We start from the raw sequence: 15,162 nt of genomic DNA, 5'->3' as shown, positions 1-15,162 counted from the left end.
GCAGGACAGGCCAGAGGGCCCTACCATTTCACCAGGTTCGACAGGTAGCAGACATCCACGTCTTGGGGCGGCACTTTGGTAAAGCGAGTTGGGATGATGGAGAGGCCAATGGCACGCAGATCTGGCTGGCTGCAGATGCTATTTCGATAGAAGCCATTTGCCAGCAGACACAGAAGGTGGACCTGGCAAGAGGAAGAACGGAAGGCTGAAAACCAGAGGGTTTTTTTCTGCCAAACTCAAAGCCATTTTGTGGACAGGAAATATGTGCCATCACTTCCACATCAACACTAATGCTTCCTTTTCCCAGCAGCCCCTGGCTTAGCCTTCAACTCCTCCTCTCCAGATGCTCCCTGCCTCCAGTCTCAATGCCATACAACACAAACTTCCCTCTTCTTAGAGGCCTTGCCCTTAGAGACACATACTCAAGGATTTATGGATGAACTGTCACAAAGTCTGGGTTTTGCTCCAAAAGGATCAGGAGGAACAGAGCTGGGGCAGGCCAGGCCACGGCTATGCGCCCCCATGTGCATGAACCCAGCCTCCTCTGCTGCAGAGACACACCTCTCCCCACGTGCGACCCGGCCTCCTACAACCACACAGCTATGCCCTTCCTGGCACAAGGCCTGGCACTGTTCCCCCTCCTTCCCAACTACAGTCGCCCGCTCTGTCCCATGGACCCTTCTCCCTTCATTTAAACTTCACACCCTGAGTCACAGTCATCCTTCCCTTCCCCTCACGCTGGCCCTGTCACCTTCACAGGTGGTGCCCCTCCCTCACCCCATCACCGCACTCCTCTGGCTGCCCGCTGCCCATCAGAGGAAAGTCAAAGTGCTCCCCTCCCTTGCTCTCCACTGTCCCCACGGCACAGCTGCCTCTGCTTACAGGCCCGCTGACTGTCCCGCCAACCCCACCGCCAGCAGCCTTCCAGGCCGCGACCTCTCCACATGCCGCCCTTCCTTCCAACCAGGCCCCAGTCCTCTCTCCTAAACAAGGCCTTCCTGGCCTATCGAGGACACTCATCTCTCTCCTTGTCCTACATTTCATCTCAACTTTCCCTGTTCTGAGGTATTGTCCTGTCTGGGAGAGGAACAATTCCTGAATGGTGGGAACACGCTTCATGCACGTCTATCCCCATAGCACCAAGCGCTGCCAGGTACGCAGGGCCTGTTCAGCCAGTACCAGCTCAAGTCAGGAGCCACTGTGGCTATGGTTAAGAGCAGATCCTATGTTAACAAACAGCTGAGAGAAGGGATAGAAGCGCCTGGGACCAAGCCCTGCTATACACCCAGCGCTGGGCTGCCTACTTTGCACGTAGTATCCACTTAAGCCTCATGACCACCCTCCTGGGCAGACCCTGTACTCACCCCCACCTCAGGACAGAGCAAGAAATACACTGAGGTCACGGCCCCCCCCAACCTACCTTGTGTGTGTCCTCATGGACTTCCTTATTGAAACGCTTCATCATCCTCCGCAGCTGTGTCTCAAACTCCATTTTTATCTTTTCACTGCAATGCACAATGAAAAATCCGAGAATGAAATGGGAACCTGAAGCCTGACCGCTCATCCCTGGCAATGCCTTTCAGCTGCAATGATTAGAGGCTGTGCTACTCAGTGGGCCACAGGCTGGCGATTCCCTGCAGCTTCTCACCTGTGGACCTGGCTGGGGACACTCCCACCCTGACCGCCTTCCCCTTGACCTACAGCTGTACGGCCTCCCAGAACTGACTCACGCCTCAGCACCCACCACCCAAGTTAGTGCACGTTCACCTTGTGCAACAGGGCTCTGGTCTAAAATTTCTCATGTGTCCCAAGCGTCCTGAAGAAAATGTGGTGCTTCCTGAATGACAGCTCTTCTCTCCCTCCTTCGGGCCTAGTAACATGCCTGCCACACAAGGGATCTCAGGAAACGATTAACTATATAAGGAGATGCGCTCCATAGCGCCAAGCCCCCGGGGGCTGCAGAGGTACTGGGGATCCCGGGGAGGGTGGGGGCACCTGACCACGGTGGGCACTGCTGCAGTCCTGCAGGGTGACATGGAGCAGGAAGGTCAGCCTGACAGAGACACAGATCTCAGCTCCTCCACTTACAGCTGAGTGACTTCTGAAATGCCACTTAACCTCTGAGGCTCCGGCTCCCGGTTCCTGCACCACCCCAAAGATTAAATGACAACAGGCGACCTGCAGCGCCCTTGGCACACACAGGTGTTCAGCACGGGAGTCTCCCTCCCCATCTCCTGCCCTCCCAGAACACAAAGGTTTTTCCCTCAAGTCCTAAAGGTGAGTCCAGGGCTCTCACCTACGGCTGCTGAAGCTGGGCCCTCAGCCCAGGTTGCCTATGTGACTTTCAATAGTTTTCCTAAAAGAGCAGCTGCTGCTGATTATATGTGACAGCCATCTAGAAGCAAGTGCTTAATGAATCTTACCTTCTTTCTCGTGCTTTCACCTGCTCTGGGGTTTCAATTTCTATCTCCACTGGCTTCACAGGCACAGCAGATTTAGAGAAGGCTGTGTTCTCTCCCAAGCCACCAGGCACAGGCTCAGTGAGTTCTACCAATGAGAATTTTGTAAATCAGTAGTAATAATTAGTATAGTAATAGGTACTGCACTGAACAAAACCAAGCTTCTGCTGGGATGGGAGAAATGAGGAATGGGTGTGAGGTAGGAAACTGTGGAGACCACTATTCCTACCATGCTCTGAGTTCCTGTAAAACAGCAGGCACTCTGCTTTCACATTTAACTGTCTCAGTAACCTGCGCAAGAATGAAAATAGCCCTCAGAGGAAGAACCTAAGGCTTACAGTGAGCTGAATCAGATACAGAACCCCAGTATCAGCAAGTGGATGTTCATGTTTGTGTTTTAGTAGAGACGTATTCTTTACCCAAAGGGGAAAAAGAAGACCAAATGAGAACAATTTCCTATTCTACTTTATGACAGTAATGCTCACGATAATTTGCTCTGTAGAGAAGCATGACTTCTGGTCTCAACTGTAAACTTGTACATGACAAGGAAGGTACCCTTTCCATCTCTTTATCCTCTACAATGTGGGTAAACACCAAGTGGAATAAATTAAATTTGCTGAACTGGATTTAACTGTGACTTTCATTAGCAATGGTTCTTTAAAAGAAGCTCTGGGCCTAGAAGTAACGACACCCCACTGGCATGAAAACATCTAGTGCCAAGATCTTGATCCCTATGTACCAGTTCCTACAAAAATGAACGAGGGCTTCTTGGAGAAAAAAGGCTAATTCCAGGTCTGCAGCAAGCAAAGTAAAGGGAGATCCTGGAATATCTTATTGGCCAAAAAAACCAAAACATTCTCAAAAACTCACAAGGCCATGTCAAAAAGACACAGTGTCGCTAGCTTCCAGGGGCTCCTGTGGCACAGTCTGAAGATCAGAAAGTATAATGAGGATAACTGACAACAATATTATCCATAGTGATATTTAAAATAAATACAATTTTTTTTTTTTTTTTTTTTTTGTCTTTTTGCCATTTCTTGGGCCGCTCCCGCGGCATATGGAAGTTCCCAGGCTAGGGGTCGAATTGGAGCTGAAGCCGCTGGCCTACACCAGGGCCACAGCAACGCTGGATCCGAGCCGCGTCTGCAACCTACACCACAGCTCACAGCAATGCCGGATCATTACCCACTGAGCAAGGGCGGGGATCGAACCCGCAACCTCATGGTTCCCAGTCGGATTCGTTAACCACTGTGCCACGTCGGGAACTCCCCAAAATAAATACAATTCTTAAAAGGGAGAGCTTTTCATTATAGATCAAAGCTGGCTAGTAAATACACATGAAATGACAGAATCAGAACATTGCCACTTTGCAACACTCAATGTAATAATCTTTGATTCAGTTGAGGTCATCAACGCACATTCTAAGACCGTTAAGTAAAAAGTGATTGTGGAACATGACATTCTCCTGGACTCAGAGTTCCACTAGAGATGATCAACTACAAAAGGAAGAGGTACCTCAACAATGGCACCATCAGTAACACAGACAAGGTCAATCTCAGCATCCCTAGCAGACCGCCTGAAGTCAAGTGCCTCTGCCTCTTGATGCACACAATATGAAGCACAAAGCTCTGAGGTATTCTTGCCAAAAAAACTTTCAATCTAAATGCAACCAAGTCTCTGGACTTACCTTACAGTTTATAAGAAATTCAGGGGATGCTGAAACAAACTTACCACCACCCTGAGATGTCTGAGTGTTTACCAGGCAAAACCAGAATATGAGACATTCCACAACACAAGAGGCCAGGACTCCGAAAAAAAGCATGGCTATAAAAAGCTTAAAAGGTAGTCGGGGGGGTCCCCGCTCTAGATTAAAGAGACCAAACGAAAAGAACCAAAAACCCTTATTTGATCCTGCATGGGGGACAGGGGAACAGCTTTAAAGAATAGTTTTATAACAAGAGGGAGTTAATCTAGGTGTGGTAAGGATATTTCATTATGTAGGAGAATGTCTAATTCTTATGAGATCCCTGCTGAAGTCTCTACAAGTGAAAAATCAGGATATTTGAGATTTACTTTCACGTGACTCCACGATGAATATTTATAGAGAGAAAGACACATTCAATATGGCACAACAAAAAGCTTAGTGAGTCTAGGTGAAGAGCGCCAGGACGACATTTCGATTTCTTTGTAGGTTTGAACATTTTAAAAATAAGAAGCTGGAGAAAAGTCATGCTAGGCAGGAATCAGAGATGGTGACATTAGCTGCCATTTAAGTATATGGGGCACTAGGTCCACCTTTTTGCTCACAACAATCCTAGAGCCTAGACCATCCGGCTCCGAGTGAGCATTCGATATTTACTGAATGTTACCAGTGAAAAACTCGGCTTGGACAGGTGGAGTTACTCATTCACACAGCTAGACAGGAGGCAGAACTGGACTCTGAACCAGGTCTAAGTCCTCCCAAAGCCTAGGCTCTCTCTTTCATAACCTCCTCCACTGACCACAACCAGAGGAAAGGAATACACAACATGCTTTGGTAACCTGGTCATGAATTTTTCCATACATCAAAAGCAAGGCCCTGGATGGAGTTTCTGCTGTGGCACAATGGGTTAAGAATCCGACTGCTGAGGCTCAGGTTTGAGCCCTGGCCCACTTCAGTGGGTTAAAGGATCCAGCATGGCTGCAGCATACTTCCCAGCTGCGGCTCGTATTTAATTTAATCCCTGGCCTGGGAACTTCCATATGTCCTGGGTGTGAACATATTAAAAAAAAAAAAAAAAAAAAAAATCAAGTCCCTAGTGCAACCTTATTTTTGTCTTATTAGTTTCAAAAGAAAAGAACAGGATTGCAGTACGTGACACAACTCCAAACAGAATCAAACAGAAAAACAAGATCAAAGAACCCAGAGAGAGGGGAAGAGCCTTACCTTCCACCTCTTCCCAGTCATCCTCACTGTCCTCCTCGGCATCCCCTTCGCAGGCCCCTGTGTCCACAGCAGCCTCTTTCTTTGGAAGGTGCGTCTTCTTCCGGGCGCTTGTAAAGTCCCTGTGTAGAGATAACAGAAAGGATGATAAAGGTACCTCAGACATCCTGGCACCACATTTACGCTAAGCAGAGCTTTGAGGGCCCCATCTATTGAGATTCTGTTGCGATTAGTTGCCCATGACCTGTGAGCTCTGAGCCCCCTCCTTCATCCTTTATCAGCACAGACCTCGAGTTCCCAACAAGATGAGTCCTAATTATGGACCCAGCACCAGATGGACCCTCAAAATAGGAGGAACCTACAACCTAGAGCTGAGCGGAGGGGAACTGTGGGAAGAAATCAGATAGCGTGAGTTCTAGGAGTAAAAGCTTACTGTCTATGAACACATGTGAGCCAGATGTCAGAAAGAAGAGGGAATTCACATTTGCTGACCCCACCATGAGCCAACTCAGAAGATTCTTTCCCTACCTTTGAGAAACAGGACAAAAGGACACTGAAGTTGCCAGAATTCTAACTTCTAGGTAAGTAGGGACGTGACTATATGCAGGAATGTCATATATAAAAACAGGCCCATGGAAAGCTAGGTAGTTAAGTAGATAACTATGTAGATAAGTAGCTGGCTAAATGCTGGCTCAAGACTAAATGGTTGCTAATATGTAATATATTAATGCAAATTCTAAACACACTATGTGTTTAAAGCATTGAGTTTCTTTTAGCTTTTGTAAGACTTGACACATGGTATCAAGTGAAAATATTACCAAGATTTTAGCACAGACATTTAAAATAATAAGCCTCAGGCGAGTTCCCACTGTGGCTGAGCGATAATGAATCTGACTAGGATCCATGAGGAGGTGGGTTCGATCCCTGGCCCCATGCAGTGGGTTAAGGATCTGGCATTTCTGTGAGCTGTGGTGTAGGTGACAGATGTGGCTCAGATCTGGCGTTGCTGTGGCTAGGCTGACAGCTGCAGCTCTAACATGACCCCTAGCCTGGGAACTTCCATACGCTGAGACTATGGTCCTAAGAAGACAAAAGTAAATAAATAAAAACACACACTCCCACTTTAGCCTGCCACTTTCAACACCAGAGAACCAGAAATTTCCCCTTAGAATAAATGTGGCAGAAATGTCTAAAGGGAAAGGGGACCAGAGCTTGCCTTGGCAGCACCTTGATCTACCTGTATGTGGATTTCTCCGCAGAAATAATTCAGCTTGTGGGAAGAGGCCACCAGGAAGCAGAGCTCAGAGGCATTCACAGGGAAAGTCTCAGGGAAAACAAGAGATGAAAGACGGTGGGAAATGAACATGCTTGCTCATGCTCCTTCCTACTGCTGCCCTGTCCTGGACTACTTTCTAAGCCAGGACTAGAGTTTGCGGGAGAAGCTGAACCAAAGAGTGAGGGTTTATTTTTGAACCAAAGAAAAAACTACTACCTCTCTGTTAGTCCTCTTTCTGCCCCCACCCTTCCAACTTCCCCAGGAAGCAGATGATCAAGTGTTTACCAGACTCAGAGCCACTGCTCACCCTGTATTAATAAGTCCATTCATGGTAAAAGGCCCTGCCCTAGACGCCACAAAGCATATACAAAAATAAACAGCACATGGTCCCAACCATCTGAGACCTTTCAGGGTACATGGCATGGACACAAGCAAGTGCAGCAGAAGGCAAATAGGTTACACTCCTAAGAGATGCAGCAAGAAATCAGAGGAGCAAAAGGGGGAGATTTTTATCCATTAATCCTAATCAGTGAAGACTGAGAACAGATGGTTTCTGCTCTGAATCTTGAAGGTGGAGGAAAGCACTGCAGCTGGAAGAAAGTGGATGAGCACAAGCAGAGGCAGCAAGCGTGGGCATGGGCCAAGGCCAGGAAGTCCTGCCCAGCTGGGCAGGAAACACCAGACAGACGGGGAGGTGTGCATATGATGTCTTCAAGCAGGAGAAAGAGCACTGGACCAAAAGCCAGAAGACCTAGGTCTCACCCTGGTCTCTGCCACCATCTAGCTGTGCAGCCACGGATAAACCACATCCTATAAGTTGCCCTCTAAAAAGTTCTGGCAGTAAACTATATAATCGCCAAGATGCTTCCCAGCTCTTACCAGCAGTCTGGGCTCTACCTAGATGAGTTCAAATACCCCATCTCTTCCATGGATCCCAGTGACCAGCAAAAGGACCAGATGTTCTGAGCCATGCTTCACTGATGGGAAAAACCAACACCTGCTCAGAAGCTTCTCCACCATCTCACCTGAAGTCATCCTCATCACTGAGGGCTTCATCCTTTACAACCTGGGGGGTTTCCAATTTCACAGTCGCTCTGGCCACCTTCTTTCTTGCTGGACCTGCTGCTGGGCCCCCAGAAGCACCACAGCTGCTCTTCCTCTTTCCTCGCGAAACTTTTGAGAGAAGGCTCTTCTTCAGAGGTTTCTCATCTTCAGAGACATCTAGAAGATGACATGGAACATGAGAGAAGGGACAAGAGGGAAGGTGGAGACACTGTGGGTTCCTGGGCAGGGTCACCAGAAGTATCCTCCTCCCTCCATACATCTCCATCGCCCGTTTACCATCTCAGGTTTGGTCAACATCCAGCTGTTGGGCTTCCTCCCGTTTCCAAGCTGAGCACCATACACCCCTCCTCTGTCAGCCCAGTATCCTACTCCCCTACCACTACAGAGACACCACCAGACCGTAAGACTTAACGTGCAAACCTTAAACCTCAGCTATGTCCAGCAAGGAAAATACATCAATCCATTAATTAACACCTTGTTTAGACTGTTTACTTTAGGGATAATCCATTCCTATTAAGTGAAATGTTTCAAGTTCAAAAACATGTTTGAGTTTTACCACAACCTTATTTCTACCAATCTATGTTTCTGCCAACTTTCAAAACCAAACTCTGCTCATAACACATACTTTATGAAATCTTTTTAACTTAAACCCAAATGGCACTCATATACCAACCATCTCAACAAGCTCAGGGTTAGAGTAAGTTAGCAGTAATTCAAAAATTTATCTTAATTATTGTTTCTTTTTTTGTTAAAGGGAAATAAAAAATGCATAAGCCTTTGGTTGTAGTTATATTAGGGATCTAAAAATACGATTTCTGGGAGTTCCCATCGTGGTGCAGTGGTTAACGAACCTGACTAGGAACCATGAGGTTGTGGGTTCGGTCCCTGCCCTTGCTCAGTGGGTTAACGATCCGGCGTTGCCGTGAGCTGTGGTGTAGGTTGCAGACGCGGCTCGGATCCCGAGTTGCTGTGGCTCTGGCGTAGGCCGGTGGCTACAGCTCCGATTAAACCCCTAGCCTGGGAACCTCCATATGCCGTGGAAGCGGCCCAAAGAAATAGCAAAAAAAAAAAAAGACAAAAAAATAAAAAATAAAATAAAAATAAAAATACGATTTCTTCATTAACAGATAACTATATTACTATTTTATATAGGTATAATAATATACTAATATGGCAGGGGAACATATTTTTCTATTTTATAAGGATATTCATATATATTATCTTGAATCTTAAATAAATCATCCTTTTTTGACTCTGCATGACTCTGCTTCAATTAATTTTGGAAAACAATATTCTAGCATACTGAGGCTCCAAAAGAAGCTGCAATATTAACTCAAAATAGTTAATTAATTCATTCTTTCCTCTTTTTATTGTCTTTATTCCTTTCATTTATGCTTTGTTCTGCTGATTTTCTGGACAGGCATTTATATTCCCCAAGCATATTTTGCATGGGGGCAAAAAAGACTGTTTTGACTTAAAGTCATAATCTAATTTTAATAAATTTCCCATTATAGGGGCATTTATTTTAACACTAGTTAAAATCACTGCTTCAGTTCTGTTTCTTTAAAATGCTTTATAAAAGAAAAAAAATTATGCATTTCCATGTTTCAAACATTTTAATGGAAACATAAAATATTTCAAAATTTGTTATTTAAAATCTGGAAACCAAGTTTTCATTTCAAGGCCAGAAGTTGCTTAAAGGTTTATTTATGACTTGACAGAATAGGGCTCCCTTAAAATCAAGATTTCTAGATCTTATAATGGTTTTTAGCTCTCTGCTAATAGGCAAAGATGCTCCATACTTCATTTTATGAATCTGAAGATGCAGATGGGGGATTGCTTCAGAAGCACTGTTTTGTCCTCACCAAATTTACTTGGTTGGTTAAGAGGCACAGCTGTGGATTTTTTGTGCTTTGAAGAGAGGAAGAGGAGTTAAAAGCAGGAACAAGCAGAACTGTCAATCAAAAAAACTGTTCACAGTATCATTATTCATAATATTCAAAAATTTTAAAAATCTGAATGTCTGTCCACTAGACAATCACTAATTATGGTACAGTCACACAATATATAATTTATATAATTCAGTCATCTTTTAAGAGAAAGGGAAATGATATATGACAAATGCTAAGAATGCAGAGTTGTTTTTATAGCATAGTTTCTACTATACAAAAAAAAAAAACAAAACCAGACTAGAAGGAAATATACCACAATTCAGTGGTTGTTAGTTCTTGATGGTAGCAATATGAATGACTTTTTAAAAAACTCTTTAATTCTTTAGTTTCTTTCGGTGCCAGAGAATCAAAAGGCTATTATCCATGCAAACAGGAACAAAAAGACAGCCAGGGTAGCAATACTCCTATCAGACATAATAGACTATAAAACAAAGTCTATAAGAAAAGACAAAGAGGGCGTCATATAATTATAAAGGAGTCAATACAAGAAAATGACATAACATTCATAAACATATATGCACTTAATGTAAGAGCATCTCAGTATATATAGCAAATATTAACAGAAATATAGGGAGAAATTGACAGCAACACAATAATATAATAGTAGGGGACTTTAACACCCCACATACACCAGTGGACAAATCATTCAGGCAGAAAATCAATAAGGAAACAGTGACCTAAAATGACACAGGAAACCAGATGGACTTAATAGATATTTGTAGGACATTCCATCCAAAAATGGCAGAGTACACATTCTTTTAAAGTTCATATGGAAGGACTGCAGCTCAACTTCTCATAAAAACAATAAAATTGCAACCAAATGCTGAGCAACCTTCAACCAAATGGACTGGAAACTTTAAAAAAGATATCCTACTACAAAAGACAAAGAGGAGGCCACATCAAGAGCCAGGAGGGGCGATTACATGATATAAGCAACCCCATACCTACCGGGTGGGAAACACCAGAGACTGGAAAGTAACTGTATCAACAGATAGTCACCTACAGCAGTGAGAGTTCTGGGCCCCATGTCAAATCCTCAAGCCTGGGGATCTGGCATTGAGAGAAAGAGCCCTCAGAGCATCTAGCAGTGGGGGCTAGTTGGGGCTTATGAGCAGGAGCTCCACAGGACTAGAGTAAATGAAGACCTCATTCTTGAAAGGTGCACACAGACTTTCATGTGCACTGGGTCCCAGGGCAAACCAAAGGCTCCATAGGAATCTGGATCGGACCTGACTGAAGTTTTTGGTGGATCTCCTGGGAAAACAGGGGGTGAATATGGCTTGTTGTAAGGGAAGGGCATTGGAGGCAAAGCTCTTGGGAATATTAATCAGCATTCTTTTCTCTGGAGGTGGCCATTTTGAGAAAAACGGGCCCCACCCATCAGCACTGAGAAGCCCCAGGCCAAACCACTATCCAGCTGGAATCACAGCCCCACCCATTCTAAACAGTCTGCCTAAAGATTCCCCCAGGCACACAGCTACCTCTAATCTCACCCAGAAACAAAGCCCCACTCACCAGAGGGATAGGAATCAGACCCACTTACGACTGGGCAGGCACCAGTCCCTCCAATCAGGATGCCTACAGTAAGCCCCTGCACCAACTTCAGCCATAGGCAGGCAGACACCAGAAATAAGAGAGGCTACAACTCTATTGTCTGCAAAAAGGTCACCACACCAAAAACCTATAAAAATGAAAAGACAGAGAACTATAACTCAGATAAGGGAGAAAGAAAAAAAACCTCAGAAAAACAGCTAAGTGATCAGCAGATAATGAGCCTCCAGGAAAAAGACTTTAGACTGTTGATGATGAAGATGATGCAAGACATTGGAAATAAATTGGAGGCAAAGATGGATAACTTACAGGAAATACTGAGCAAAGAAATACAAGATATAAAACTTAGGCAAGAAGAGACACAAAATACAATAACTGAAATAAAAAATTCATTAGAAGCAGTCAACAGAATACAGGAGGCAGAAGAACGCGTAAGTGAGGTGGAGGACAGACTAGTGAAAATCACGGATACAGAACAGAAAAGAGAAAAAAGATTGAAAAGAAATGTAGAGTCTCAGAGAACTCTGGGACAACGTTAAACGTACCAACATCCGAATTACAGGGGTGCCAGAAGGAGAAGAGAGAGAGAAAGGGACAGAAAAAATATTCCAAGAGATAATAGCCAAAAACTTCCCTAACATGGGAAAGGAACCACTCACTCAAGCCAGGAAGTGCAACCGTACCATATAAAATAAACCCAAGGAGGAACACCCTGAGATACATATTAATCAAACTGACCAAAAGTAAAGACAGAGAAAATATTGAAAGCAGCTGGGCAAAGGAAACAAATAACGTACAAGGGAACCCTGATAAAGGTTATTGGCAGATTTTTCAGCAGACACTCTACAGGCCAGAGAGGCATGATATACTTACCGTGATGAAAGGAAAAAACCTCAAGCTGAGATTACTTTACCCAGCAAGGCTCTCATTCAGATTTGAAGGAGAAATCAAAAGCTTTATGACAAATACTAAATGAACTTCTCTAGGCAGAAAAGAAAAAGCCACAACAGGAAACAAAAATACCACAAATGACGAGGCTCACCAGCTAAGGCATACATACAGTAAAGATATGAAATCATCCATGCACAATTATGCTACCAAAATCAGAAATCGTGAGAAGAGGAGGGTACAAATGTAGGAAACCGGAGGTGCTCTTGCAATTAAGAGAACAACTTAAAACAATCTCATATATACAGAGACTCCTATATCAAAACTTCAGAGCAACTGTAAACCAAAAATCTGCAATTGATGCACAAACAAGTAAGAAAAATAAACTCAAACACAACACTAAAGATAGTCATCAAAGCACAAGAGGAGAGAACAAGAGAAGGGAAGAAAAAAGAGCAACAAAAACAAATCCAAAGCAACTAATAAAATGGCAATAAGAACATACATATCAATAATTAGCTTCAATGTTAATGGACTAAATGCCCCAACCAAAAGACACAGACTGGATGAATGGATACAAAAACAAGGCCCATATATATGCTGTCTTCAAGAGACCCACTTCAATTCTAGGGACACATACAAATTGAAAGTGAGAGAATGGAAGAAAATACTCCATGCAAATGGGAATCAAAAGAAAGCTGGAGTAGCAATACTCATATCAGACAAAATAGACTTTAAAATGAAGAATATTTTAAGAGACAAGGAAGGTCACTACATAAAGATCAAAGGATCAATCCAAAAAGAAGTATAACAATTTTAAATATCTATACACCCAACATAGGATCACCTCAATATAGAAGGCAACTGCTAACAACCTTAAAAGGACAAATCGACAATAACACAATCATAGTGGGGGACTTTAACACTCCACTTACAGCAATGGACAGATCATCCAGACAGAAAATCAATAAGGAAATACAGGCCCTGAATGAAGCATTAGACCAGATGGACTTAACAGATATTTATAGGACATTCCATCCAAAAGCAACAGAATACGCATTCTTCTCAAGTCCACATGGAACATTCTCTAAGATTGATCACATTCTGGGCTACAAATCAAGCCTCGGTAACTTGAAGAAAACTGAAATCATATCAAGCATCTTTTCCAACCACAACACTATACGAGTGGAAATCAACAGCAAGAAACAAACTGCAAAAAACACAAACAGGTAGAGACTAAACATGCTACTAAACAACCAATGGATCACTGAAGAAATCAAAGAGGAAGTTTAAAAATGCCTAGAAGCAAATGACAACAATGATACAACACTCCAAAACCTATGGGATGCAGCAAAAGCAGTTCTAAGGGAAAAGTTTACAGCAATACAAGCCTACCTCAGGAAACAAAAAGAAAAGCTCACATAAATAACCTTACTTTACATCTAAAGCAGCTAGAGAGAGAACAGACAAGACCTAAAGTTAGCAGAAGGAAAGAAATCATAAAGATCAGAGCAGAAATAAATGAAAGAGAAATGAAGAAAACCAAAGAAAAGATCAATGACATGAAAAGCTGGTTCTTTGAAAAGATCAACAAAACTGATAAACCCTTAGCCACTTATCAAGAAAAAAAGAGAGAGGACTCAAATCAACAAAATTAGAAATGAACAAGGAAAAGTAACAACAGACATCACAGAAATACAAAGGATTATAAGAGACTATGATATGCAACTATATGCCAATAAAACAGAAAACCTAGAAGAAATGGGCAAATTCTTAGAAAATTGCAATCTTCCAAGACTAAACGAAGATGAAATAGAAAAGATGAATGAACCAATCACAAGCACTGACATTGAAACTGTGATTAAAAAACTACCAACAAAGTCCATGACCAGATGGTGTCACAGGAGAATTCCATCAAACATTTAGAGAAGAGCTAACACCTATCCTTCTGAAACTATTTCAAAAAATTGCAGAGGAAGGAACACTCCCAAACTCATTCTATGAGGCCACCACCACGCTGATAGCAAAACCAGACAAAGATACGACAAACAAAAATTACAGGCCAATTTCACTGATGAACATAGATGCAAAAATCCTCAACAAAATACTAGAAAACCCAAATCCAACAATTCATTAAAAGGATTGTACATCATGATTAAGTGGGATTTATCCCAGGGATGCAAGGGTTCTTCAATATCCGCAAATCAATCAGTGTGATACACCACATTAACAAACTGAAGAATAAACCATGTGATCGTGTCAATAGATGCAGAAATAGCCTTTGACAAAATCCAACACCCATTTCTGATAAAACCCCTTCAGAAAGTGGGCACAGAGGGAACCTACCTCAACATAATAAAGGCCATATATGACAAACCCACAGCTCACATCATTCTCAATGGTGAAAAGCTGAAAGAATTCCCACTGAAATCAAGAACAAGACAAGGATGTCCCCTCTCACCACTACTCTTCAACATAGTTTTGGAAGTCCTAGCCACAGCAATCAGAGAAGTAAAAGAAACAAAAGGAATCCAAATTGGAAAGGAAGAAGTAAAACTATCACTGTTTGCAGATGACATGATACTATACCTAGAGAATCCTAAAGACTCTACCAGAAAACTGTTAGAGTTCATCCATGAATTTGGCAAAGTTGCAGGATACAAAATTAACACACAGAAATCGATGGCATTTCTATATAATAACAATGAAAGATCAGAAAGATAAATCAGGGAAGAAAAATTCTGTTTACCATTGCATCCAAAAGAATAAAACTCTTAGGAAAAAACCTACCTAAAGAGACAAAAGACCTGTACTCTGAAAACTATAAGACACTGATGAGAGAAATCAAAGATGATACAAACAGATGGAAAGACATACCATGCTCTTGCATTGGAAGAGTCAATGTTATCAAAATGACTGTACTATTCAAGGCAATCTACAGATTCAATGCAATCCCTATCAAATTACCAAGGACATTTTTCACAGAACTCAAACAAAAGATTTTTAAGTTTGTTTGGAAGCACAAAAGACCCAGAATAGCCAGACATC

At 43.0% G+C, this 15,162-nt stretch overlaps 1 protein-coding gene across 3 annotated transcripts in view; it reads right to left on the bottom strand.

Annotated features, from left to right (window-relative positions):
* Positions 1-15,162, bottom strand: part of XPC (XPC complex subunit, DNA damage recognition and repair factor) — a 48,322-nt gene that overhangs the window by 25,025 nt on the left and 8,135 nt on the right. For all 3 annotated transcript variants that reach the window (XM_021069378.2, XM_013982006.3, XM_003132393.6), the window contains 5 exons: positions 7,684-7,879; positions 5,386-5,504; positions 2,424-2,547; positions 1,421-1,505; positions 25-182 (listed from right to left, as the gene is read on the bottom strand). In XM_021069378.2, coding sequence (XP_020925037.1) covers positions 25-182; positions 1,421-1,505; positions 2,424-2,547; positions 5,386-5,504; positions 7,684-7,879 — 682 coding nt within the window. The remainder of the gene's footprint in view (positions 1-24; positions 183-1,420; positions 1,506-2,423; positions 2,548-5,385; positions 5,505-7,683; positions 7,880-15,162) is intronic.

Source organism: Sus scrofa, chromosome 13, assembly GCF_054392235.1.
Source record: "Sus scrofa isolate SSC_HxYL_T2T_F1_AM1 chromosome 13, Sscrofa_HxYL_maternal_Yorkshire_Landrace_v2.0, whole genome shotgun sequence".
In the NCBI taxonomy this organism is placed as follows: Eukaryota; Metazoa; Chordata; class Mammalia; order Artiodactyla; family Suidae; genus Sus; species Sus scrofa.
The sequence above is the reverse complement of the archived record's forward strand: the minus strand, read 5'-3'. Positions and strand labels throughout refer to the sequence as shown.